General features: G+C 40.6%; 1 protein-coding gene across 4 annotated transcripts in view; it reads left to right on the top strand.

Moving 5' to 3' along the window:
* NEK11 (NIMA related kinase 11) overlaps positions 1–27,576 on the top strand; it is a 198,672-nt gene that overhangs the window by 134,415 nt on the left and 36,681 nt on the right. For 2 of the 4 annotated variants that reach the window (XM_016140278.2, XM_016140277.2), the window contains 2 exons: positions 12,638–12,698; positions 26,659–26,755. In XM_016140278.2, the coding sequence (XP_015995764.2) occupies positions 12,638–12,698; positions 26,659–26,755 (158 nt within the window). The remainder of the gene's footprint in view (positions 1–12,637; positions 12,699–26,658; positions 26,756–27,576) is intronic. The other 2 variants (XM_016140280.2, XM_016140279.2) reach the window with 1 other exon arrangement.

Genomic DNA, 27,576 nt, shown 5'->3' with positions numbered 1-27,576 from the left:
ACATCCCTCCTCCACTAACACTAATTCCTGTCTTCCCAGCCATCATCAGAGCTGAGGTGCCCTGACCATTCGTGACGCAAAAGAATCTGCAGAAAAGAAAAAAAAAGAAAATTCTCCTAAACAGCTCTTGCAGAGGCCCATCCCACTATTTTGCAATTCATTTACATGGAGAAATTTATTATCTGAATATTTTATTCACCTGGAAAGAGGAAATGAATACCATTTCGTGGTATCTAGTCTAGGAGGAAAGGAGAGTGACGTATCTGGGCCATTGTTAAAGGTGCCGGCTTTCCTATGTAACTTGCTAATCTGGAAGCCCATGGTTTCATATTACACCAGAGAGAACAATAGCAATAGCCCTGGTTAATAAAACAGAGCTGTCCTGCAGCATGCTGGACACGGTGCTAAGCCCTTTACACCTCCTCCCATTTTCTACTCACAAACACTTTATGGGGTTAACATTTTTCCATCCCATGTACAAATGGGGAAACTTCAAAGAGGAGAGAATAACTATTTGAAACCAGGTCACCCAGTCCATTGACAGAGCCGGGATTCAAACTAGCAAATACTTCATGGGTGAATATAGAACTTAATGTAGAAGTTAGTAAAGCAAAAGAAAAAGAAATGTTTGGGACCTAAGGTTAGCTCCAAAATGTGTGAAAATGGAACATAATTTGATGGTTTTAAATCATGTTTAAAATATAGGGCCAAGTCTTCCACTGGGGAAACCTGTGAGATTTAAATAGGAAAAAGCTAGAACTGGAGCAAAACATAGTAATCTGCAACAAAGAAGTGTGTATCACGAGGGTTATCTTTTGGAACATGAAAATTCTATCTCTTTTTGTTCCAGTAAACCTTCCTTGAATTGCAGGACTGTCTTCCTGAGATTATTGGGCATGTGGTGTGTAAAGAGATAAGTAGTTAACCAGAGCAAGTGAGCCACTGGGAGGCGGGGGAGTGACTGGAGGCAGGCTCCCCCACGCTGCGGGAATTCTATAAACTGACTGCAGCCTCACCTGCTTCTGAAATATCCATTGTCCATGTTCTTGGGTAGGCGTGGTGATGCTGCTCTATCAGCCCTGCTTTCTTTTTTCTTCTCTTCTGCCTTCACATTTCCAAACAGTAATCCAAAACGTCTTCAGTGTTCTGTATTGGATACTTATGAACGTCTCTGAAACCCTGAAGCAACCCCACAGACACTGACTTGCTGCGAACCTGGGCGTAAACAGGAGACAGCTGCAGTTAGAAGGTTTTAATAATGCAGAGTAAACAAGGCATTAGCAGTGAAATGTGGACATATTGACAGCCACGTTTCAGTGACTCCAAATACAGTGACAGAGGCATTTGGTATTATTGGAGCTGAGGGGCTTGTTTACAGTTTGAGTTTTACAGACTTGGCTCTTTGTTCCCATCACTATACACACTTTAAGGCCCCTTTCCTTGCCAGAAGGTGACCATCAGCAGTGAGAGGAGTTTAGATGTCAGCCTCCTGATTTCAGGGCAGCTTTGTCCTATACCTTTGTGCTAAATGGCATTTTCTGTCTTCCCATGAATTATGAATTATGAATGCAGATAAGCAAGGGCCTGGCTTCTAATGAGATCAAACCGAGATGTGAAACGTTCACTTGTGTATGCAGAATATAGATAAGATCACCTTGGGGTTTTGGTTTCTGTAACTTAGTGACATTTTTCAGGATTGTGTGTGGATATGGTTTGAAGGAGAGTGGACAATAGGTTAGTAAAGCAACTTTCAGAAGAGAAAGTGGATGGATTGTTGTTTGGATCCTTTATACATCGCATATTTGAGTGGTCTAGTGACTGGATATGTGGTAGGGAACAAATCAGACGCAGTCCTGCCTTCGTATAGACATCTCACACAGTCTCATGTATTTAAATAGTATCCATAGACTATCAACTCCCAAGTATGTGTCTTCCATTCTTCAGTTCTATCTCTCAGAAGCCTAGATTCTCATATCCGGCCTGCCCAGGAATGGGGTTAGAAGTCAAGCGAACTTCTAATAGGCATCCTGAACTAAGCATGTCCAAAAGCGAACTAAGATTCCCAGCCCCGGTCCAAATCAGCTCCTCCTATTCAACCTTGACTTAACATCCTTTCACTCACATTCCACATCCAATCCATAAGTTAAACCTACTGGTTCAACCTTCAATGTACGTTAAGAATTTGATCACTACTTAGCACCTCTACTCAAACTGCCAGAGCCACTGTCTCCTCCCCCAGTGGATTACTGCAACAGTTTCTAACTGGTCTCCCAGTGACCCCTTCCCATCTCATGAAAAATAAAAGGCAAAGGTTTACAGTGGCCTTTCCGCACCCATCATCACTTATGGAAGAGGCCCTCTCTTCCACCGCAATGAGAATCGCCCTTGCTCACCCCACCCCAGGCATACCAGCCTTCTTCCTGTTTCTGGAACACACCAGGCATGTTTCCACCTTCAGAAGCCTGGAATTCTGTGCCCTCCAGATAGACAAATGATGTGTTCCCTTTCTACCTTCGAGTCTCTGCTTACATGTCATCTTACTGGGGAGGACTCTGATGACCTTTTGTGAAATGGCATTTGCTGGCCTGAGAATTTCCCCTTCCGTTTCCCTGCTTCCTCTATAGTCCTTGTCACCATCCAACTTACCCCTATTTATTTGCTTATTCATTTATGGTCTGTCTCCCCTACTGGAATGCAAGCTAGCAGGGCAGAGATTCTGTTTTAGTTTCACTGCTGTATTCCCAAACACCTTGAACAGTGTTTACCATAGAGAAAATGCTCAGTAGATATTGTGGAATAAATGACTGCATGCCTGCAGCATACAGTTTGGTGTACAGGTAGCCAGTAAGCCAGGACACCAATGAATACGAGCAACTAGGAAAGGAAAATGTTAAAGGGATAGAAGAAATGAACGTCGTGGGGCAGGGTGCAGAGACCTACTAAGAAGGGAGTCAGGGAGAGCTTCTGGAAGAGGACTTTCAGCTATGATCTGAAGGATGGAAAAGGCCAGCCCCTCCATGTAAGGAAAAGGAGCTGGGAGAGGAGCATTTCAGAGAGGGGAAGAGTGTGTAGGAAAGCCTCCGGCATGAAAGGGCTTGGCGAGTTTGAGAAACTGCGGAGTTAGCACGAAGATTGATGAGGTCGGACAGGTCAAAGCCAGCTGCAGCTACATCGTGAAGGTCTTATAAGGAGAGTGGATTTTATTTTAAGTGAAAGGCCAATCCAGTGAAGGGTTACTGAAATTAAGTCTTCAAATGAATCTACAGTGATAGAAATCAGAACCACTGGCAGGGATTGACCGGAAGGGGTGTAGGGAACTTTCGGGGGTGAAACGGGCATTCTTTGTCTTGTGGGTGGTGGATGCAAGGGTATTTCCATTTTAAAAACTTAACTGTATGCTTAAGATGTGGGCATTTCACTGTATGCAGATTTTACCTCAGTAAAAACATATCATCAACAGTGTCATTAAGAGAAGAAAAACTGAAAGAGAAATTACAACAGAATTGTGATATGCATATCCATATAATGACACATATAAGTCCTTAACCTGCTTCAGAGCCTCTTTTTCAGCTGGGTTAGCAGGAGAAAGGGTTCTGTATGTTTTTATTTCACCCTGTGGGATGACTCTGAGAAGAGAGGTGACAAAGAAGTGAAAGAAGTCAGCCCCTTCACCTCCTCACATCCACTGACACAAGAGACCCTCTAACAGGAGGACGTGCCTGGGGGTCTGAGTAAGGTGAAGCTTAGCTGAGCTCCTGTCTGTGGCTGGAGCTGTAATGGAAAATTATATCCACTCTCTATATACATTTATAGGTCTCCGCCTGCTGGGGATTGTTCAGCAGACAGAACAGGGTGCCAGGCCTGGCAGCACACCTCGAAGGCAGCCAAATCCCCTCACTCTTTCAGCCACTGGAAGCATAAGATACTTTGTAGCTGTGAAACTGTCTATGTCTGTGTTGCTATCTACCCAGCCTTCTCTGGATATGCTGTTGGGAGTCAGCATCGCCCACCTGCCAGGAGAGGGCTGCGCGTGCTACATGTAGACAGATGGTTGAGTTTTCACTGGCTGCAAGTGCAGGAGCAAGAAGCAGAACTTTTCTGGGAAGCTCCTGAGAATTTCTAAAGATAGATGTACAATCGCTAAAGGGCTGTTGGTGCCCAAACGGAGCCCTTGTTCCAAACTGAGTCCTCATCCTATAAAGTCTTATGATAGCTGGTTACCTTTCATTCATTCATTCATTCATTCATTCACAACTCTTTTCTCAAGTGGCACATTATCGTATGTTAGTTTTCATTTTACTGATATCGCTAGATCTCTTTATCCATTCAGCCTGTAAGAGAGCTACATAAATTGTTTTCATTTACCTAACTTTATAACTAAAGCCTCTCCCCTTCAAGTTTCAGAGTTGCTCAAAATTTCTCTTAAACGAATATTTTGTTTCTTTTTAGCCAACTTACAGTTTTTTTCCCTCTCATTTAACAAGCGGAAGACATTCATGAGACAGGGAGTGGGGAGGGAACTAGAAGAGCGAGGGACTCAGACGCTTAGTGTTTCTGCTTTGCCTCTCTTTGGCTTCTTCCTCTGCAATATTTTGTTCATCTGCAGGAAGGCCAAATTTTCTTAGACTTGAGACAAACAAACTTCATAGCAGTAGGCTTCTCTGTGAGTGGGTTCTCATTGCTTTATTCCCTTAGAGGAACGGCAGAGCCTCTTTTCCTTCTTCGTTTTGCCTTTTTTTCACTGAAACTCAGTTGCAGCTTGAACTATATACCATTCCTGGAGTTTGTTGGAAAAATGACTGCCAACAACAGCTTGAGAAGCAAACTGCTTCAGAAAGAGATTTCTTCAACAGTAATTCTAATAATTTGAGCAGAAAGTTAACCTGGGTTCGCTCCAACAAACATTTTTGAGCATTTTGTTTAACAAACGCATATTAGAGTTAATATGTTCCAGACATGGAACTATACACTTTACAAATGCCAACATTTAATCCTCCCGATAACCCATTTTACAGATGGGGGAATGGTGAAACAACTAAGTTAAGTAATTTGCTCAAAATATATGACTGGCAAATGGTAGGGCTGGGTTTAAACTCAGGCAGCTTCACTCCAAAGCCCAGGCTCTCTAGGCTGTGCCCTTCTCTCTTGGTTTATTCTGTCAGAGCCCCAGCTTTGTGCTAGTGGATGCCCTCGCCTCATAATTCGGATAAATCCTCTTACATTTCAGCCAGTTTGACCATCATACTTCATTTGCCAGGGATTTGTTTAAGATGAATACGCAATCAATTCTGGCCAAAAAGTGTGAGGATATATTTTCTTGAGAAAGAGAGGAGTGCTTGAGAATGCTTGGAAAAAAGTAACACACTAGAACTCTTTAAGCTATTTTATGTAGGTTTTTCGTTACTTATAGTTGAAACTGTTTGAGATGATATAGATGCTAAATAAGATTCTTTTTTCTTCCTAGCCAGGAATATTGGTGTAGAAATATGGTTGCATAATTTTTGTATTTATATTTTCAAAACAGCATCTTGTCAACTTTCAAATCAAAATTTGGATTTTTCAAGGAATCGCTAATGCTTGCAATATGCGCAAATGACACAGCATTTTGGGCTAAAGATGAAAGTGTAAGATGTTGTGTGGCTCTAGTTTGGTATAAACCTTATAACAGTGTTTTTACTGCCATGTTCTGTTATTATCTCTATGAGAATGTCTTTGAGAATTTTATACATTGTGTCTGTCAGAGTATTAGATTCCAACAAAATAATGTTCATATAAAATCATCTTCCTGGACTGAAAAACAGCTCTTTTACACCACTGAATTCTTTATGACTGGAAGATTTTTATGTTTTCCAGGAGTCGGAATTCTGTAATTATATCAATACAAAGTTGACTGGAAAAATAATAGAAGTACTTGGCAATTTCAGGTGGTTGTTTCTTTTTTTTTAATGGCCCAAACAAAGGTTTTGGAACTTTAAAAAAAGTGTTAACTCGAAGCTAACATTCTAATTCAACATTTGATTTCCAATGTATGTAAGAGTCACAATATTAAAATATCTGATGTAGAAGACATCAACGAAAAATGCAATTCTTTTGAGTTTTGTCATTCTCTAATTCATCACTAACATATCTAGTACTATATACACCTAAGTCCTTCAAATATCTCATGAATGGAAACAGGAATAAAGGGGAGATGTTCCTGTTGTTTTAAATATATATTATGTAAATCATACAGTTATACCCCCCCATCCCATCCAACCTCGCACATGTGTGGACACACACGCATCCCACTATTTTAAATGTGAAGCTCAGCAAAGGAAAGGCATTGTGTTCTTGTAGCCATGCAGGGAAAGTGAAATGTCTGAGTCTTAATACCTCGACACTCCTTAGAAATCACCTTTATTTCTTCATGAATGTAATTTTACTTTGAGTTGTGAAATATATTCAATTAAGTCCATGAACACAGATACTCAGAATGCAACGAATATCATTGTTTCAAATATCGGATTCAAGCTAGCAGAGCGGGGATTTTGGTCTCCAAAATGTTTGAAAATGTCTAGAGACGTATTTAGTAGTCACTGCTTTGGGGGAGGTGTGATACTAGTAGTGGGTAGAGACCAGGAGTGCTGGTAAACATCCTACACCACACAGGGCAGTCCCTCGCTCCTGACACAGAGTCACCCAGTCCAAAATATCAATAGCGATGAAGGTGAAAAGTCCCGAGTTAACAAAATAGGTGCATGTGACAGAAAGTAACATTTGCATTAATTGAATAAATGAGAAATCTCAAAGGCAACCAGTCATTTCTAGTATAATCTTCATGGCAGGCTCATTAAAGAGGTCTACCATTGAACTCAACACCCATATCATTAATGTCGATTAAGGCTTGCTTATCAAATTGTGGTCCATGGACCAGCAATGTCAGTGGCTGTTGGGAACTTGTTAAAAATGCAGAATCTCAGCCCTACCCCAAACTTGCTGAATCAGAATCTGCATTTTAAACCAGATCCCTGAATGTTCTCTACACACAGCTAAATTTGAGAACTGTGTAAGAGAACTATGTATCCACTAAGCAAAAGTGACAGCTTTTCACCTGTCAGACAATCATCAGTGCTCTGTGACATTAACTTTGAGAACAGTCAACCACAAATGTTTGCAGGCCTCGCCTCCAAAGCTGATCTGTGACTCAAAACCAGGCCAAGAGCTCCACTTCCTAGGAACACGAAGCAAGATCAGAAAGCCTCCCTAGCGCAGGTGTGGGGTAGAGGTCGCCCTGTGCCAGATTTTCCTGTGCCAACTGTTCCCATTGCCTCCTTCAGATTTTTCTCCACAGACCAGCAATTAAAAGAAGAGTGAGAAGTTCCCTGAAGCACAGTAATTATTTTTTATTATTATTTTTCAATTACAGTTAACATTCAACATTATATTAGTTTCAGGGGTACAGCAGAGTGGTTAGACATTTTTATAAGTTACAAAGTAATCCCCCAATACGTCTAGTTACCCACCTGGCACCATACATAATTATCACAATATTATTGACTTTATTCCCTATGCTGTACTTTACATCCCTGTGACTGTTTTATAACTGCCAGTTTATACTTCTTACTCCCTTTACCTTTTTCATCCAGTACCCCAGCAGCCCCTCCCATTTGGCAACCATAAATTTGTTCTCTGTATCTATGTTTGTTTCTGTTTTGTATGTTTATTTTTATTTTTATTTTTTTTAAGATTCTACATATAAGTGAAATCATGTGGTATTTGTCTGAATTTTACCATTCAAATTAACACAGAATTTAACACATCCGCTACCACCAAATATGAGAACTATTGATTCCAAAAATACGGTTTTAATTTCTTCCTCCCAGCTCTAAGCTAATAATGTCTCAACAGGCATGGCCCCTGACCTCAGGAAGCAAATAATAACAAACCAAACATTAATTGTATCTTTGGAGAAGTGCATCAAAAGAAACAAACAGGCTCTGTGATAGGTTTGCCTAGAGTGGTGGTAGAAACTTAACATAGATAGATGCTTAGAGAATCTCTGAGCAGGACGTAAAGTTGAGCTCTGAAGGATGAGAAAGACAGTCACCTAAATATATGAGACAAGAGCATTCTCAGCCAATGAGAAGCCCCAAGGTTGGAAAGAGCTTAATGTGTTTCAAGAAAAAAGACCAATGTGGCTGTGTAGTAAGCAGGAGAAAAAGTGGAAAGAGAATAGGTTGGAGAGATCAACAGGAGCTGCATCAGAATGTGGCGAGCCATGATAGGGTTTTATTCTATATGGGGGATGGCGAGTCAGGGCTTTATTCTATGCACATCAACGAAGTCATAGTGGCTGTTGTGGGGGAAAAAAAAAAGATTAAAATGAGGCCACAGCAGAAGCAAGAGAGAGAAACTAGGAGGCTGTTTCATGGTCTAAGAAAGAGATGATGGTGGCTTGAGCTAGGGGAGCTATTAGATTTTTACTTGTGTTTAATGTGTGGCTCTTTATCTTTTAATGGAAAAGAAAGGCCTTTGTACTGGTTTCTCAATTTGGTCTGTCATCTTACCAGTCACCTGATGGTGGAGAACATGCATTGCGGGGTAAAATGATGGGAGGAATTTACTGCTGAAAAGCAGTGAATCACTAATTGTGTAAGCAGGAATACCGTAGGGGACACATGATCATGTGCTCTCAGTTCATGTGCTCTCTTCCTTCCCATCTATAGAAATGGACTGTCTGTCCCAAGACAGTGGACTAAGGCTGCATCTGTCTTCCTTGTCCTTGTATATATATTTGGAATGTAACTGATATTTAGTAAGTGTCTATTGCGTGGAGTACAACTGGGTATAAAGTGGCACTTGTGTGTGATAAAAGTCCAAACAAAAGTGCATGTGTGTCTGTGTTTTTTATGTATGCCATACGTATATAGTATAATTTTCAATATCTACGTGATATATCTATGTAGAGAAGACTGACATAGTGTCTTTGTTTTTGTGGGTATGTTAATAGTGATGGAATTTTGGGTGATATTTATTTTCTTTTGTAATTTTATATGTTTTCCAGATTAAAACTAAATATGAGTTATTCAAGAGTGTATTATTTTAAAACCTGCATACCAACATTGTTTAATAGATGAGATCGCTTTCTCTGTGGCTGCTAGACAGGCATTGCTAGTTATCATGTACATTGTAGATCTGACTGGACTTTTAAAAAGCAGCTACCTTTTACCCTTTAGAAGCAATTTCTAATTCATTGGCCAAATTAATGCATCTGTTTCTGAAAAACAAACAAACAAACAAAAACCTGGGTATTTGACTGAACCTGAATCTGTGGCACAGTTTTTCAGAGCTGAATCTTAAATGTTCCTCATGCCTCTGAAGCATGTTCCTATTGCAGAGAGGTCAATAGTTTGTGGGGCAAGGAGATGTGGACATCTAAATTAATCACAAAGGAGCCATTGGGTTATTTTCACAGCATTTGGAAATCAGCTTCTTGGCACTGGCCGAAATGACCGAAGGCTGGTGGCACCATAACTTGGCATCTAGTGAGATGTGGTTGCTCTTATAAGCCGATTAGCTCTGGCAGAGATCAATTTAAACTGTGAAACAATGAAGAAACTCAAAGGCCCAATCAGCAGCATAACCCCCACAGTGCACCAGCCATAATATGCTCCTGAAAGATGTTTTTCTTGACCAAACTTCTGCCCAAGTGCAAACATGGTGCAAAGCACCAGGAAACTTCTTTAGAAAGGTGTGGTGTTCACTTTCATTTTTCTCCCTTTGCTCATGGGGGTAGGTATATTTCTATTTGGGTCATTTATATTCAATTAAATGATACTTCAGGAATGATTTGGTTGCTAAATTAAGTTGTTACACAGTACGGCCAGTTCGTTAAGTCTTTTCCTTAATCTTTATTTAATGTAAAAAATCTAGAACCTAATCTTTGTTGTCTTTTTGTCACAATAGAGAAAGTTTCATTTAAATGTTAAAAGATACAGTTGGCATTTTATTTTATTCCTTGGTTTATAATCCATTAATATTATTTGTTTTAATTCTCAAATTGTTCCAGATTTTACCCCTAGAAAAAATAGAGAGAGAGAGACAGAGATATATGTAGATGGGTGGATCTTACCCAGGGGAGATTTTGCCCCTCATGGGACATTTAACAGCGTCCGATGACATTTTTGGTTTTTATATCTCAGAGTTGAAGGAAGGAGTAATGGGAGTGTTCTACTAGAATCTAGTGAATTTAATGAGACTAAGGATACTGTTAAACATCCAACAGTGTGCTAGCCAGAATTATCTGGCCCAAAATGTCAATAGAGCCAACGTCGAGAAACTTTGATGTGTATAGATAGATGGAGGGGAATGATACCATCAACATGGCTTATTATTGACGTCAGGGTGAAAGGTATATGGGAATGTTATACTATTTTTACAAGTTTTCTGAAAGTCTGAAATTGTTTCAAAATTTCGAAATGTTTTAAATGGATATAGTTGGCAGTTCTGGTCTGCCGCCTAGAGATAGAAATCATCTTGTTCCTTGCTGGGACTGTAAGTTCTACCCAGTCATTGTCTGTGACCTCTGGGATCACAGTCTTCAGGGGCAGGAAGGGAAGTTAGCAGAAGGTCCCAAGTGCCTACAGGGCCCATGCTTTCTCCACCATGAGAACGCGCACCCCTTACGCCAACGCCATTTTTATAGACATATAACCAGTGTTTTGCTTAAATGGTTCTTTAGAACCTGCAGCTAAAAGTTGTTAATGAAGAACCCACCCCTCCCCACCAACCCCTCTTTAGCTGCACCTTGTCCACAAGCTGCCTTATTTTTCATGTATATCTCCCCAAGGAATTGTTCTTAGGTTTTCTTAAGTTGACACCCTGTTTCTTCCAACAATATCATGAGTTGCTCTGGGTTAGGAGCCTTCTGCTTTTTGTATGCGTAGTGTAGTAGGCAAGAAGAATTCAGGCTCTGAAGACACTGCTTGTTTCACCATGGAAACTGTTTGTGCCTCAGTTTTCTCAACTGTTAAATGGGGAGAAAATTAGCACACCTGGTAGAGTTAAAATGAATTAATAAGTGTAAATTGGTACAACAATGGCACATATTAAGACTTTAATAAAAGTTGGTATTCATTCATTCATTCACTCATTAATTCTATAGTATGAGAATTATTTCTGCCCTCCCCACACCCCTATACAGTGTTTCTTAACCTGTGTGTTAGGAAGATGCGACTGATCTGTCCCAACCGTCTCAGTGCTTCTTACAGACCTGTCTCTGGTTCTTGCTGTTTCTGTTGCATTGACTTAATTCAAATGCTGATTGAGAGTCTTCATGCTCTGATTCACCACCTCCCTCCCCTCTAGTTTTACAGATACAGAAACTAAAACCTGGGAATTCGAGCTGCTTAACATAGGCCACACACTTAGTAGAGGAGCCAGGCTTAGAACCTGAGCTTGCCTGGATGGTATCATTACCTGTGTATATTATCTATGTGTGCATTGCTTTTCCTCCAGCAGAGGATGTCTCTGTTGAGTTCCTTTCTGACTCAAGGCTGTCTCTAGTAAGTCTGAAGACCACAAAGGTACAGAAGAAGGAAGGGACCTGCTTTTTTCTTCTGTTTCCGTGCCTGGTACCTGCCTTCCTATTCCTGGGCTAGGCAACGGAGTCTTCGATTAGTCCTTTGGCCTCACTGACCAGCATTGAACAGGCATGCCTTCCTCATCATTGCCTCGTCTATACATTTGGAACATGAAATGATACTGGGTTTTACCATATGCGTAAAGAGTAGTTGCCCACACCCCATCGGATGTTATGAAATGAAACCCAACACATTTATGTAATGTTTTAGAGTAGTTTATTATACAATAGTACATTTTTTCTAAAATTCAGAATTACTACAATTTGAAATGTGTTGCTTGTTTTAAAATGCAGCAGGTGAGCCATAAATTATTAATTCCTCTCAGAATAACCACAAACCTGAAAGTAATTAAGAGGTTCCATTTTCCCAGATCATTTATGATGCAATTTTGAAATTTCCAGCCTCCTGGGTAGAGGACAAATATTTATTTTGTATTAAAGATGTTTGTTATCAAATACAGTTCTGGGATCCCCCTAACCCTCATGGGGGTGACTGACTCTTATTGAGGGTTAAGGCAAATGAAAAATGCAGTTCTTAGATTTATGACTCCTTGAAGACCATACTTTTCCAAAGAAGAGCTGATAGAGACACTATCTAGAAAAAATATTCACTTGATTCTTGCAGTGTTGAGTAGATATAGATTGCATAAAATGAACTATTTTTAATTCTAATAGCATTTACCATTTTTTATAGATTAAATAAATAATATTTGTTTATTATTGAAAATGTAGAAAAGATGTAAGCACACAAAGAATAAAATATGTCAAAACCACTGTTAACGTTTTAGTATGTATTCTTCCCATCACATAGATTGACAGGGCAACAGATCTATAAACTGATGTGGAGAGACAGAGAGAAGAGGGGGTGGTTCTTTAAAAAAAAGAGATTATACTGTAAAATAATTTTGCAATCAGATTTTTTTGTTTTGTTCTGCCTAAATGTGACAAGAACATTTTTCATGTCATTAACTATTGTCTTATCATACAGGGAAGTAAAATCTCTCTTGTTTTTGACAGGGCAGTGATATCGACGCACTGGTCAGATGTTTGGAAAACGTTCTGGGTTGCACCTCTCTAGGTGAGTAAGTTTCTTCGGATGACAAAGTATAGTAATTCTTACTGAATCTAGGGGAATATCTAAGAAATAGAAACCTTAGAAGAAATCTTATAGATACTTCAATCCAACTTCCCTGTTTTACAGAAGAGGAGACTGAGGCCAGCAGAGGTTGATTGTCTGGCTCAAGGGCCAGGAATCTCCAAGAAGAATTGTTTAATGTTATTGTAAGTGAGCCTCAGTCTCCAAAGGTGAAATCATTGAAATTCAGTGGTCCATTGTGATCAAATGGCGGCCTAGCAGTGCTTCATAACAGGTTGCATTCAGTTGAGCTGAAAGGACCATTACTTTGAAGGTTAGCTAGTTATTGGAAGAGAGTTGGTCTGAAAAACAGAGCTCAGATTTCTTTAGTATCGTCATTCTCAGTATATGGGATTGCAGTACTCCAAGGATAAAACCTTATTTTTTAGTTTCTTCTTTTTTTTAATCCAAAAACCCCGACTGTGATAACATCTAGCGCTGGATGGTAAATTGTCAAACCTAACATAGGTAGAATAGCAAAGGATATTACAGGTTCTGGGTGAAAAGGACTGAGATTTTTTTTTCTTTAAAATTTGATTGTGAGTATTTATTTAAAATTTTTTAATTGTGTGACCAAAAGCTATCTCTTCAAAGGGAATGGCAGGAATAAAGACTAAGTTTTCAGGTGCACGAGCATTTACACTACTCTATTAGGAGCTTTCTGTATAATTTATAGCCTTTTTCTTGCTTATTTCACATCTCTGTGTGCCAAGCCTCAGTTTTAACACAGCTCCCTGATTTTTTCTCCTGACCATCACCATGTGATCTGTTCAACTGCACATCAGTAACATTTATTAGGTAGATTTAATTACTAAGAGTGGACTTGAAGACTACGAAGGCTTACTTCAGCCAAGTCGCTTTCCCTCTCCAGACCTCAGATTAGATCAATAATTTTCAAAATGTGTTCCTTGGAGACCTCGGGAGCAGGCAAGGGGTGGTGCACTGAGCAGCGTGAGGACAGAGCTGTGTCTGCATTGTTTGTTCATCTCTGTTTCTCCAGAGTCTAACATGGTATCTGGTGCAGAAGAGGCGTTTAACTAGACATTTAAACAAATTTTCAGGACAGATGAGGATACAGAACCTGCTCCTTCACCAGCTGCCACCAAAATAGTTTCACTCTTATCTGTTTTATAAATTATATTTCTGCATATAAGATTGTGTCTTGAAAAAGATAGATTCCATTGCAAAAAAAAAAAAAAGTTAACACTGGATTGGATAGATAGTATCTAACCTGCCTTCTAGCCTGTATGGTTTTATAAAAATGAGCATTAGAAACATGGAATAAAGATATAAATTGTTTCTCTGCCTGGAGCTCCATAAAGTGACAGAAAAGGAATAAGTGATATAAACCTATGGGAACAAAGAGAATAGGAGAGGAGATGGGAGCAGGCCCGAGCTGTCGGTGAATGTGAGAAGGCAGAAGGCAGACGGATGAGTGGTAAGTGATTTAGAAAACAGAGAGAAGTGAAAGCTAAGTGCCTAAGATGCGCGTAGGAAGGAAGAAAGGGTAAGCTAGGAAATAGTGACATGATCAGGGAACCTGCCTGTGGAGGGACGTACAGCAGGATCCTCATTGCAGATGAGAATATTATTACTTTCAGAACTCCAGGGACATCTCTATTATTACATAGAAGCCACGAAGAAATCTCTTTGCATGGTATTTTAGGGGATGAGCTTGGTCAGGTTGTTTGCTGTAACTATATTTTTCAGAGAGTCACTAACTATAATAGTAGTTAGAGCTAATTAATTGCTGTGTTTGTTAATATACCTGAGAATGTTAACAGGATCCAAGGGACAATTTAGACTTAAATATGTCAGTATAAGCCTTGTCACTTAAAAATGAGACCTCTGTGATTTGAGCTAGGCTGTTCACATTCGGCATCAGCCTATGCGTTTTGGAAATAACCAGTTGCCCACTGAACAAGTTAAGATGTTAGATATCTTCCACAAGAATCTGTAAGAGCTTCTCCCATCTCTCAACAAGAGAGGAAAGAACAATAGAGGTGCAAATGTCCTTTCTGAGTCTTTGGAGCAAGCCAGTTTTACTTTGTAGCCCTGAAATGTTATATGCTGTGATTTTTCCCCGCCCAACTCCAGATTTAGTTTTATTTCTACTTGAATAGAAATATTTTCCCTTCTTATATCACTGGGAACTGGAGAGTGGAGAGGATGAATAAGTTAGCATTTGTATCTCTTCGACACAAATTCTACGACAGATCTTGAATTAGAAGGTGCCCTTTTGAATTTCGAGTTCAGTATATTAGACTCCTCTAGACATCAAGGTCACTTTAAAGTCTTTAGATCAGTGATTCTCACATTTGAACATGCATCGGAACAGCGAGAAGACCTGTGAAAATGCACGTCAGGTGTATGCCGAAGAATTTGTATTTCTAGCAAGTTCCCAGGTGATGCCGATGTGCCAGGTTCAGACCACATGCTGGTAACCATGGACTCAAAGTCCTTAAGCCCTGAAATTCTTATCATGCACACCCACCCAGCTTATAGCCCAAATAAGACATTACTAAAGTATAAAATTAAATGGTTATTTCTTAAAATAATAGAGAACTTGCCTAGAAGCTAAAATGAAAACAGCTTCATTCTAGTTCCCCGCCCCCTTTTTATTTTGTGGCACTGTCAGTATGTACTGGGCTATCTGGCATTGTATACAAGAGCAACTGAGCTCCCTTGGAACCAGTATTGTATTTTTGCCTTATCCTCGGCATCTGCATTAGACATTTAGGGAGGTCTGGTGGGTTTAAGGCACTGTATGAGGAATCAGATGTATGAGGAGACCTTCTTGGAACATGGTCCCAACTCCCAGGTAGGGTCCTGGACAAACCAGTAAGAGCTTTGTAATAATAACAGAGGGCGCTGGAAGGTGCTTCATTCACACATGGAGGACTTGTTGTCCCAAATGCAGGGCCCTCATTTCTGAAGCCTAAATTCCTCCCAAAATTTCCCATGGGGTACAAGAAACAAGGCCACTCATGAACAGAATAAAGAAAGGAAAAAGGAGAGAAATCGAAAAGGTTGAAATGTGTATTCTGTCTCCCTGCCCCCTTCCCTAAATGTTTATAAAGCACATAAGATAAAGCCAGATAACACAGAGTGTTGAAGAAAACAAAGTCCCTATCTTAATGAGCTCTCAGTTTAGTTGGGGAGTCTAATAATTACAGGGCACTGTGATGAGGGCAACACATACTGTGAACAAGGTAAGTGGAGGACAAGGGTCCTCTGTGGGGGTGCAGCATGAGGAAGGCTTCACAGAGGAGGGGAAGGTTTGTAACTTACGGTATCTCTGAGGACAGGACAAGATCTTATTCACTTTAGCGTTCTCAGAGTCTAACACATACCCTGACACACAGTATTTCTTTAATAATCATTTAATGAATGAATGGAAAGATGAGCAGGGTTGCCAAGTGGTCAGGAGGTAGAAGTCTTCTCTAGACAAGATCAAGCAGTGTGAAAGCTCAGAGATAAGAGACAGCTGAGTGTATTCATGGAAATATCAATTTGGTGTTGCCGGGGTATAAAATGTGAGGAAGGGATCAGCAAACCTGGATATAGAGGGCCAAGGTCATGAAAAAATCTTGCGTGCCTGTTAAGGAACTTGATCTTTCTCCTGTGGATTAGAATTCCACTGGTTTTTAGGCAGATCAGAAAAAAAAAAATTACCTTTAAGAAACAAGAGGATGCTTTGAAAGGAGTGAGTCGAGGCAGGACACTGCTTATGTGTTCTCTTTACACAGATGAGGTGACTATAGTAGCTGTTCAGGCCCATTACCACTCAGTAAGGACAGAAGGTGACCTCTGTCTTTCCTTTCATCGCACTTAGGAAAATTCTGTCAACATATTTCTTAGTAACCAGATTATAAACCAAGGCAACATATGAAGTTTAATGTTTTTTTTTTTTTTTGATGTATCAGAAATTAGCTGTACTTGTAGAGAGACCTCATCAGCAGAATGATACAAGTCCTTGGTGAACTACATTTGTAAAAAGGCTGTTCTGCAGCTCTAAACTAGATATTGTCACAAAAGTAATTAGAATACAACAGATACTTCAAAGCCTCTCTGCCCATTAAGATTCCTTTCGTACGTTGAAATGTTTGATTGGTTTGGTTTTTTGAAAATTGTTACCCCTCAATTCTTCCACCGAATCTCGGTAATAACTACTTAATCTCTACTAAACAATGTGACTTGATGTAGACCAGAGAGATGACAGTAGGGCTTCAGAACCCCTTAGAAACTTCCTTTGCTTAAGCTCTTCAAACTCTAAGGCATTAAGTGTAGGGATGACTGACAGCCATTTAACCTTGCACTATTGCGATTTTCACCTTGACAGAACAGAATTTCTTATAATGATTAAAGTGGCTTCAACACAGTGTTTTGTCTTTGCTTACTGACACATTGAAACGACTTCATCTGGAGGAAAGGGGAGGTAGTATTTTGGACCGCTTGGATTGTTTTGATGTGAATGCACAATAGTTATTTGTCACTATCGCTTCTCTTTATGCATTAGAGAAATTTAATAGTTTCTATAAGTTATTTAAAACTTGAAAGGATGCAACAGATTTAGTGGCACTTCACAGAAAACCTGCTATTTTTCTGTTACCATGCCAGACACATTCATTTGGCAGATGGGTGGTGATGGGGAAGGAGTATAAAAAAGACTTTGTACCATAAATAAATCCCTAAAACAATAGTATTAATCATTTTTGGTAGTATACCCTTAACAAAGGAAATTCTATACGTTACTATTACCTAGAAAAAAAGTTCCAGTAATCAGGTTTACCTACGAGAGAAACTCAGCAATCATGCACTCATTTAGTACTCATACATTATGATTTCATCAAAGTTAACGCACTTTATAGAGGGGTGGCATTAGCTCACAATGATGTGTTAGGCCAGGATCCTGCCACTAAAGGCTTAGATTTCAGAGAAGAACTAAGACAAGGACCTAAATAACTATACAACAGGAGAGCAAGGATTCCAAAAATAGGGATATTGCTTTCAGTCGTTTGGGGGGTGGGGTGGGAATAAAAGTTATCAAGGAAGCTTCAAGGAGAAGGTAGCATCTGAAATCATTCCTGATATAAGGATAAATTCAGACATGAGGAGACGAGGAGGAACACAGAGCCGGGAGCAGGCAGGAGCAGGTAGGCTTTGCTGGGGAGTAGAGAGCAGGTCCATTTGGTGTTATTTGCCCTGAATCTCACACTGGTGAACGTGACATGAACTCTCTTGGTAGCTAATTTTCATCTTTTTTTCCTAAACAAATAAGGTCATCTTTTACTTGTGAAAGGTATTTACTAGTATTTTTAATATTTAACACCTTCTTTTTATTTATTTTATTTTTTTGACAGAAACATTCACTATCACCTGCACTGGATTTAACATTCAGTGTTACTAAGCTAAATCATTATAAAGATATTGCTACTCTCTTTTCTATCATATGTGTTGCACATTTTTTGGGTAGGCAAATATGAGTGTTTATAGATTGTAGCTTTCCTATCCGTTCTTTTAAAAAAGTTTTATATGTACACCTCTAAATTTTCTCCTAGGATTTTTATTGTCTTATCTTTCACACTTGAGGTTTTTATGCAAGTAAAATTTATTATTTTCCATTTAATTTAAATTTTCCTTGTGTCGTTTCACAGCTCCTGGATATTATCTTTTTCTAACTCTCTTTTGGACTACTGATTAGCTTTTTAACCCTCTATCAATACCAGAGTGGTTTAATTACGCTGTCTTTATGCAATATTTTAATATATGACGGGATGGATATCTACCAATTTTCTTATTTGTTTTTCAAAATATTCTTATCTGTTGACTCGATTTTCTCACATGAATGTTAAAATCATTCATCCATTCCCAAAGGACACCTGCTATTTCCCATTACCAAGTTCTAAAAACTTAGTAACACAACACTTTTACGGCAACTGTGCAACTACGCAACAAACAATGATTTCAAAACTGTTTTTAAGGTAAATGTAGAAACATTCTTCATACATTTGTTTCTTATCCTGACCTTCCATAAAAGCTTGGTGCCCTTTACCAATGACTACATTAAAAAGTACTCAAAAACTTATTGGCTAAAAGCAACCATAATCACTTATTATCTCTCACGGTTTCTGTGGGTTATGAATTCAGGAGTGGCTTGGCTTGGTGGTACTGGTTCAGGGTCTCTCAGGTTTTAGTCAGGCAAAAGCTTGGCTGAGGCTGGAACAAGGTGGCAGAGGAGCTCAGTTCCACCCCCACAGAGGTCTCTCCACTGGATCATTAATGTCAGACACGGGGCATGGAGGCTGAACAGCTTACCATTGCTGCCCCCAGGACCTGGCTGTGGCCACTCCTCCTGCCCCATCCCTGCTGGATGGACTCCATGTGATCTCTACTTCTCCTCATTACCGACTTCTGACATTAAGCCTGGGGAGGCTGACTCTCATAGGCAAAAGCTGTGCCTACCCTCTAACAACAGGGGAGTCTGGGAAAGTGACTCTCTGGTGTTTGTAGCATCTTTAGTGGGAGCTGGACTCTGTCTCACAATGAAGAAGATTCTCCTCTAGAATGTGAGGCCAAAATGAATGTATATCCATTATAGTAATGAACTTTCTTGTTATAAGGACAAGACCTAAAAATGTCTAGACATGTGGAACGAGAGGTTGCTCTTACAGTGTCTCGTAGAAACATTTTCTCTTTTGGCTTTCACAGAAGGGGTAGATGACGTAAGGTAATTATTTTTCCACTTATCATCTGTGCTACTGACTGTAGAGGAAGCCATTTGCTTCGGACAGCGATGGTTGGGGTGGACGCTCTAATGAAAGGTGGAAAGTGGTCCTGTGAAGCATGGCAGGGTGGTGGACTAATGAAGTGCCTGCTTGCAGAACCAAAACCTCCGTCCTGGATCTGCTTAGATGAGTGTTCAGCTGAGGCTTGAGTTCCACACCGTTCAGCTGAGAAGAGACGGCAGGGACACACATGTCCCCTGTCATCCATCCTAGCCTCATAAGAGGCTCAGTCAGTCACGCTCTTGGGTATGTCTGATTGCGTGTAGCATGCATAGCCATCGATGTGCCTTCCTGGGCAAGGTGGCTGCTCCTGGGCCCCAATAAATGATCAAGTTCACCTGGCTATTTGAACTTTAGAGACTACTTGTTCTGAAAGGGACAACATTGAGCTGTTCTTTCAGGCAGTAATTATACACCAGACCAGTTGCTTTTTGAGGTTATTTCTGGTTAGATCAGTAAAGCTGTATTACCAGCAGAGAAGAAGATTTTTTACCTATTTGCTAGGGCAGGTTTCTTATCTAGTTCATTTAAAAGTTCTATTAGGCTATCTATATGAAAAGTTGGAAGAGTAAGGCTGCATTCACCTGCAAATCACTTAATGATGAAATGTTTATTGAGCATTTCTTGACATAGAACTATTGTAGGGTACACATTTAATTGCTTAGTAAAAAACAATACACCTCCTCTCTTTTTTTTTTTTTTTACTGATAGGTGCTGTTCTTAGAGGCTTCTTCTGGTATATGCAAAAGGAAATGAACATTCTTAAACTGCTGAACTCCTGTTGTTTTTAATCTTCCATATGATTCAGTTGAATATTTGTTGTGTGAAATAACCATGTAGTAAAAATAGAAAGTTTATTGATTTCCTATCTTCTGGTATTTATTATCTCCCCTAAGAGTAGCAAATTTGCTTTCCAAGCTGACCCACTTCTTTTCCAGCTAATTTAATTTTGGTAGAGGCGGCATGGCACTATTTATTTGTTGGGAAGCTGCCCTGTGCAAAGCACTGGGGTGGGTGCCGTGGGGATGAGGGAGGCAGTGTAACAAATTTACCTTGGGCCTTTACCAAAGACAATGCACTTTTATAACAATCATTGCATTTAAGCTTTACTAAAGCTCCCCAAATTTAATTTTTTTTTTGTACAGGTGAGAAAAGTGAGTCATGGTTTTGTAACTTACCAAACATCACAGACTCAAACCCCAGTCCTCTGAGGCAGGTGAGGCAGCTCATAGGCTCGTCCCAATGTGCCCAGCTCCCTGAACCCCACCTTCTTCCCCTTTTCTCCTCCTCTAGCCGTCTCATGTGGTTTGGCTTGGACACAGCTGCCGCTGCAGGGCTGACGACAGCCTCAGGTGGTGGCTTCTACCCTGAGCCAATAGATACAATTCTCTGAAAGAGCTGGGAATGGTGGGGGCACAGGAATGGTTACATTTTCGTCATTTCATTATCTCTTTTATCAAATACTCAGCTTGTTAAAGGTACCAAGACAACCAATTCCCCGTCCCCCACACCCTCCAACCCCAGCGCCCCGGTGTCATTGCTTAGGTTCTTCAGAAAGCAATCTCTGACATGGAGTTAAGAGGGCAGGACCCTTATGTGGGAGAGCCCTCAGGATTAACCCTTGTGGACAGCAGGGGAAGGGAGCAGGGTGACACAGAAGGCAGAGTTGAGCAGGGATGCAGGACTCACAGGCCGTGCCCAAACCCACAGGGAGCTCTGGGCTCAGAATTGTACGCATGGGCCAAAATGTCCAGGCTTTCTACCTCTACCGTGACCAGTCATCAAGTGTGGGCCATATGGGAAGGGCATGACCTTGGACCAGGCAGCTTTCTGTGGCTGAGGCAGTGCTTGATGGGCCCACGGCGGGAGGCTGTCTGTCTCCAGTGTTCCCGGCAGCCGGGCAACACATCCTTCTTTGAAAGGAGTTGTGGGTAGTGCGTCTCCATCGCTGGGATGTTGGGGTAACACAGTTAGGACAGAGTCCAACCTGCTTTGCAGATTCTTAGGCAATTTTATTAACATCCTGAGTTCTGCTGTCATCACAGGGGAAGCTCAAGGAAAAGCCTCCACAAAGATGTGGGCCCGCTAAGCCTCTCAGTAGAGTGGAACAGCTTTCACAATGCCCTGCTGATTCATGGCCCTCTTATAATAAGCCACGGAGCCTTCATCTGATGAGGTGGAGAAACGAGATAACAGATGGAATCTGTTCTCTCTAAATGTCAACCTTTAGAGGAGGGGGTCTTGTCTGATGATCTCGTGATTTTTCAAACTCAGCCTTGACTGGATGTGGGACATCTGTGGACGAATAAGAAAAGCATTCATTTGGGAGTCAGGAAACAAGGTTCTAGTACTGGCTCTGGCCCTCCCCTTATAGCTCCGTGACCCTAAGCAAGTCGTTCAGCCTCTCTTGGTCTCACACTCCCTCTCTGTAAGAGGAGGTGATTTGGCTTAAAGACATCTGTGGTCACTTCCAGCTCAGAATCACGATTCTCCATTATCTAGCCAAATCGGGCTCACTACCTGTTTTTGTAAATAAAATTTTACTGGAACACAGCCGTACTCATTCATTTATATATCACCTATAATTGTTTTCATGCTGCAACAGCACAGTCGAATAGTTGTAACAGATTGTTTGGTCTGCAAAGCCTAAAATATTTACTACTTGGCCCTTTACAGAATAAGTTTGTCAACCCCTAGATGAATCTTCAAACACATCCTATTCTAAAAAGTGGGAGAAGAAATAATGGGCCGTGAGGACATGCCTTTGCAATAATCTGAGCAAAGAGGGGTGTCTTCAAATAGCAGTGCTTAGACAATTGAGAGAAAGAGGGGAGTTAAAGGATTAGGTGAGAAGCAGTCTAATTGTTTTGTGTACCGAGGGCAGTGTCTGCAGGGATTCCTGAGTAAGCAGTGTCCCAGGTGCCTCAGCGAGATAGGTCTTGTCTGCCAAATTATCCACTCCTATAGTCCCTGCATCAGCTCTTTATTACCCACGTGGTAGGATGTTTAGCAGGGAGGGCAAATGTAGGTTTTGGAGATCAAGGTCATTTGTCCAACAACTGAATTGAATAAAGGCAAATTTTGGAAGAAATGAGAGCAGAGCCTGTCTGTGCTGGTGAAATGTCAGAATCATCAAACTGCCACTTCTTTGGAGAAAATAGCTTTGCTAAGAGGTAATAGAAGTAGGAGCGATCCTGACAGTAACACTATCATGAGCTATGCCCTGTGCTCTTAAGAAACACAGCTTCTAGTTGCCTAATGTCTCTTCATATCATTTTGCTTTCATCTCATTGTCATAACATCCCCATGGGGTAGTATCAAGTGTTATAATCCTCATCATCCTATAATTCACAGGTACGGAGAGAGACTTCAGGATGATTTTGCCTGATGTTCTACAATACCTGTAGCATTTATTGTCGGTCCTAGCCATTTGCCTCTTAACATTTGGCCCCTTGGGTTGGTCTTTATCCTTGTTAGTATAAGTGTTGTCTTCCCTAGTAAATTCTATCCCTCTGAAGGTCCAGAGAAATGTCTTATACCAGATCACAGAATGTTGGAATTGAGAGAAGGCCCTCAGTCTAATGAAACCACTGAAATATCAAATGAGGAAACTGAGGCCCAGAAAAGTGACCTAAGGGCCATGTAGCTGGTGAGAGTAGAAGCAGAACAATAACTGTGGTCCCCTAACTTGAAGGCAAGTCCTTTTTCCACAGACCCTCATTATATCCCTGTACCTAACCTAATCTCTTATGTATATGTACTCAATAGTACTCCTGCTGGTTCCTTGAAAAGATCAACAGAATTTATATTTCTTTAGCTATACTAACCAAGAAAATGAGAAAAAAGACTCAAAATAAATTGGGCATGAAAAGGGAGACATTGCTACCAACCTTAAGGAAATAAAAAGGATTATTAGTGTGTATCAAGAAAAATAGTAAATTAGATAACTTTGATGAAATAGACAGATTTCTAAAAAGACAGAAAGACCAAAACTGACTCAAGAAGAAAGAGAAACCTGAATAGTAGATCAAATTAGTAATTTTAAAACTTCCAACAAAGCTCAGACCCAATTACTTCCCTGATGAATTTGAGCAAACGCTCTGAGAAGAATTAGTACCAGTCCTTCACAAACTCTTTCAGAAGGTAGGAGAAAGCGCTTCCCATGACTTCGTATAAAGTCATTCTTTGAAACTCTTGAGGCTCTGTAAGGATCTTCACTCTCTTCGAAAGTATTTATCCCAACTCCTGAGGGAGAATGATATTAAATGCCCCCTCCTTTGCAAAACAAACAAACAAACAAACAAACAAAAAACAACAAAACATGACAGGTGCACAGAGAGATGCAGAAGAAAGAAATCAGATTTTCTTTTGCTTTTTGAACAATGCACTCTACACTGTCATGTAGCTCTGGGCCTTGCTACTCAAAATGTGGTTCCAGGACCAGCAGCATTTGTATTACCTGGGAGCTTATTAGAAATGCAGAATCTCTGGCCCCACCCACACCCACTAAATCAGAATCTGCATTTTAACAGGCTCCCAGGGCTGGCAGGTCCAAGATGGCAGCATAGGAAGATGTCCTGGGTGATTCATAGCACATTAAACTTTGAAAAGCACTGGTCCAGAACACACTCTGGGATTCAATGATCTAATAATGGAGTCTTTGATTCTAACCCAATTGTTTTTATCATGACTGCTAAATGTGTTATCCTTTTCTTTGACATAAAGAAACTGCTATTTTTGTTGAAAGGTGGGATGAAGAGGGAAAAGGCCAGTCAATAAGAAAAGGAACTGGAAAAGGAACTGCTCCAAGCTTTGCCAACCCTGTTACTCTAAATTCTACTGCCCTGATCTCCACTCTCGGGCTCAAGGCTTAGCATTTTTCCTGGCAAAGCTGAGAGCCTTACTGAAGGGAACATAAAATAAACTGATGAAAATAAGATGAAAATAAACTGCAGCTCCCGGAAATTGCTTTGACCTTTACTTGCATAAGCCTTTAGGACCTGCCGACTCTCTCCAGAAGAGATGGGAAAGGAGCACCTTCTCTTCGTTTTTGGCAGAACTGATTTTTGAATGCGCATGTTACTTGGCATGGTGTGGTTGTGGTTATTCTAATAATTCCAGAAAAAGATGATTATAAAAAGCCACCAACATGGATATGAAGTGGACCCTCACGCCGCCTCCTCCCTCCTACCCGCCACGCACAAATCTGTCCCTGGAGAGAAGCAGCTGCTTGGCCAGAGCTGGTGGGCAGGGGCAAGCCAGTGAAGCAGCTATCTGATGACAGCGAACGCTGGGGCAGATTTCCTCTCTGGACGGGAAGGTGCCAGCTCTAGGAGTGAGAGAAGAGGGAGCAATCAGTTGCCGGTACTGGTGTCTCAATGTAGGAGCAGGACAGGTGGTTTATTTAACAAACTGTAATATGCCCTCTGCGAAGTTCATACCTGTTGATCCAGTAATCCTGCAGCTAAGGTTCTAGACTGAGAAAAGATCAGAGATTCTGACAGAATTGAGTGGGAGAATCTTCATTTCCATGATATCTGTAAGGGCAGGAAGTTCAGAGTGGGATGCATGCCCCAAAGGCGGGCCTGTGTGGGAAATACTAAAATTTGCATTTATTAAATTTAAAAAACCTAAGAAATATGAGAATAAATTTTTAAACATATATCTAGATCTATAAACAATAATTTATAACTGATTTAATGATTTACATATAGATTTAAACATAAATTTAGAAAAATGGACACCATGGAGAGTTGCCCCTTGGTTAGAGAAAGTGCAGGTGTGCCCTGGGCACTTATTACAACAGAATGGGCCCTGCCCTCCTGGGGTTTGCAGTCTGGTAGGAGAAAGACAAAATCAGTAGTGATTGCATCACTGTAGGGTGAACAGTACTGTTACTCATGCTACGTGTGTAAAAGGGAGGACCAACTGCTCCAGCCCTGGGGAATCGAGGAGGACTTCCTGGAGGAAATTACATCCAGTAATTACATTGTATTGTGTTGCAGTGTACTGTATTTTATTGAGTGGCATCAAATATGTGTGTGTGTGTGTGTGTGTGTGTGCACACACACACACACACACACACACACACACATATATTTGAAAAGAGCTTTACTAATATGTAGAATGGGGTTTGGCTATCACTTCCTCATGTGGTCCCTAAATCAGACAGTCACATGTTACATGAGATCTACTGGGGAAAGAGGGGAATTCACAACTTGGGTTCCTTCTCTGACATAGCAACTGCATGGATGTAATTTTTAAATGAATATTGGGTGCTCACAGCTTTTTCCTGATGGGATGCAAGGCACCCTGTAGGAGATCTAAGGAATGCACAGGGTGGACTCTGTCCCCAGCTCCAGGGAAGACCAATGTGCAAATTCAGCTCTGAATTGCCCTGAGCCCTTGCTCAGGGCACAGCTTTAGCTTCTCAACTGAAGTAGTGTTGTTTCAGTTGGTGGACTATTTCTTTCCCTTCAGTTCCAATGTGTTTTGTAAGAGCCTCCAGGGCATCTGTAAAATCTGTGGCTCACTCAACAGATTTCATAACACCTCACCTTTCATTAACAACACTTGACCTTCTGAACCCAACTTTGGCCTTCTGCTTCATTCTGCTGAAGTTCAAGGTTGCAGATGACCCTGGTTAGCATCTTGCTTTATATTGCAAAAAAAGGTACTGTTCACACGTAAGATTAAGGTAAAGGGAAACTAAGTTTATTAGCAAAAATTTCTCAGTCATCAGGAACAGATTTCTACACCTGCTGTGAGACTGGTCAAAGCCTCACCAAAAATATTTGCTTTTCTATTGATGTATTTCTCCCTGAGTTTTCTAGTATAAAAAGCCAATCTTTTAAACCATGGTGTTCTGTCTAAATAATCCTTTCTGAGAGCGAGTTGGTCCTGGAATTCCTTGCACATATTAAAGGTGTAAATAATCTTGTCATTTGGAATAAATCTTCTTAATGTGCATGTCATAATTGAATTCCTCTTTAATTAATGTGGCATTACATTGTGGCAAAGGTGTATTAGCTTCTGTTTTCTGATTGCCCTTGAATATTGCCTCGAAGTTGCTGGAGGGCTGATGAAGTCAATAAGGGCTGTGCATTGATTTTCAGACACAAGGACAGTCACCAGCGCAGCTCCAGACATGTCCCCAGGACCAACAATTTTCAACAGTGCAATGGCTGGGACCAAGATGAAACGCATGAGGGAGTAAGTAGCATGTTGCCTGACCCCTCCGAGAGTGCGGTGTGAGAACATATTGACAAAGAATGATGTAATCCTATTCTACTTGGTCTCCACAAAAATAGCAATTATGTTTTTCTAGAGGCAACAGTGAACGGAATATGCACAAGCCCAGTTTAAGGCCTGAATCTGCATCAAAAGCACCTGCTATGGTTTAATTTGTCTGCTTCAGAATTCATACATTGAATCTTAATCCTCGAAGGTGATGATATTAGTCGCTGGGGCTTTGGGGGAGGTGCTGCCCTCATGAAAGGGCTTAGTGCTTTATAAAAAGGCTCTATAGAGATCTCCAGCCCCTTCTGCCATGGGAGGACACAGCGAGAAGGCAGCAGTTATGAACCGGGAAGAGAGACCCCACCAGAAGGCAGTGATGCTGGCTTCGTAATCTTGGACATCCTAGTCTCCAGAATTGTGAGATATAAATATATGTTGTTTATTAAGCTACTTAGTCTATGACATATTGTTATATCAGCCCCAAACAGACTAAGGCGGTACCTGGTACAGACTTACTGGCAAAGAAGAGGCATCCCATCTCCTAGTCTAACTTCTGTACAGCTCATGTCTGTAGATAAAGGGTTGGCAAATCCTCTCTATAAAGGGCTAAATAATAAATATTTTAAGCTCTATGGGCCCTATGGTTTCTGCTACAATTACTCAACTCTGCTGTTGCAACACAAAAGCAGCCAGAGACAATAAATAAATAAATGAGCATGGCTTTGCTTCAATAAACATTACTTTTAGACTGAAATTTGAATTTCGTATAACTTTCAGGCATCACAAAATATTAT

The sequence above is a fragment of the Rousettus aegyptiacus genome, unplaced genomic scaffold (genome assembly GCF_014176215.1).
Source record: "Rousettus aegyptiacus isolate mRouAeg1 unplaced genomic scaffold, mRouAeg1.p scaffold_m13_p_4, whole genome shotgun sequence".
NCBI lineage: Eukaryota > Metazoa > Chordata > Mammalia > Chiroptera > Pteropodidae > Rousettus > Rousettus aegyptiacus.
Note: the sequence above shows the minus strand (reverse complement) of the source record. Positions and strands in the feature narration are given on the sequence as shown.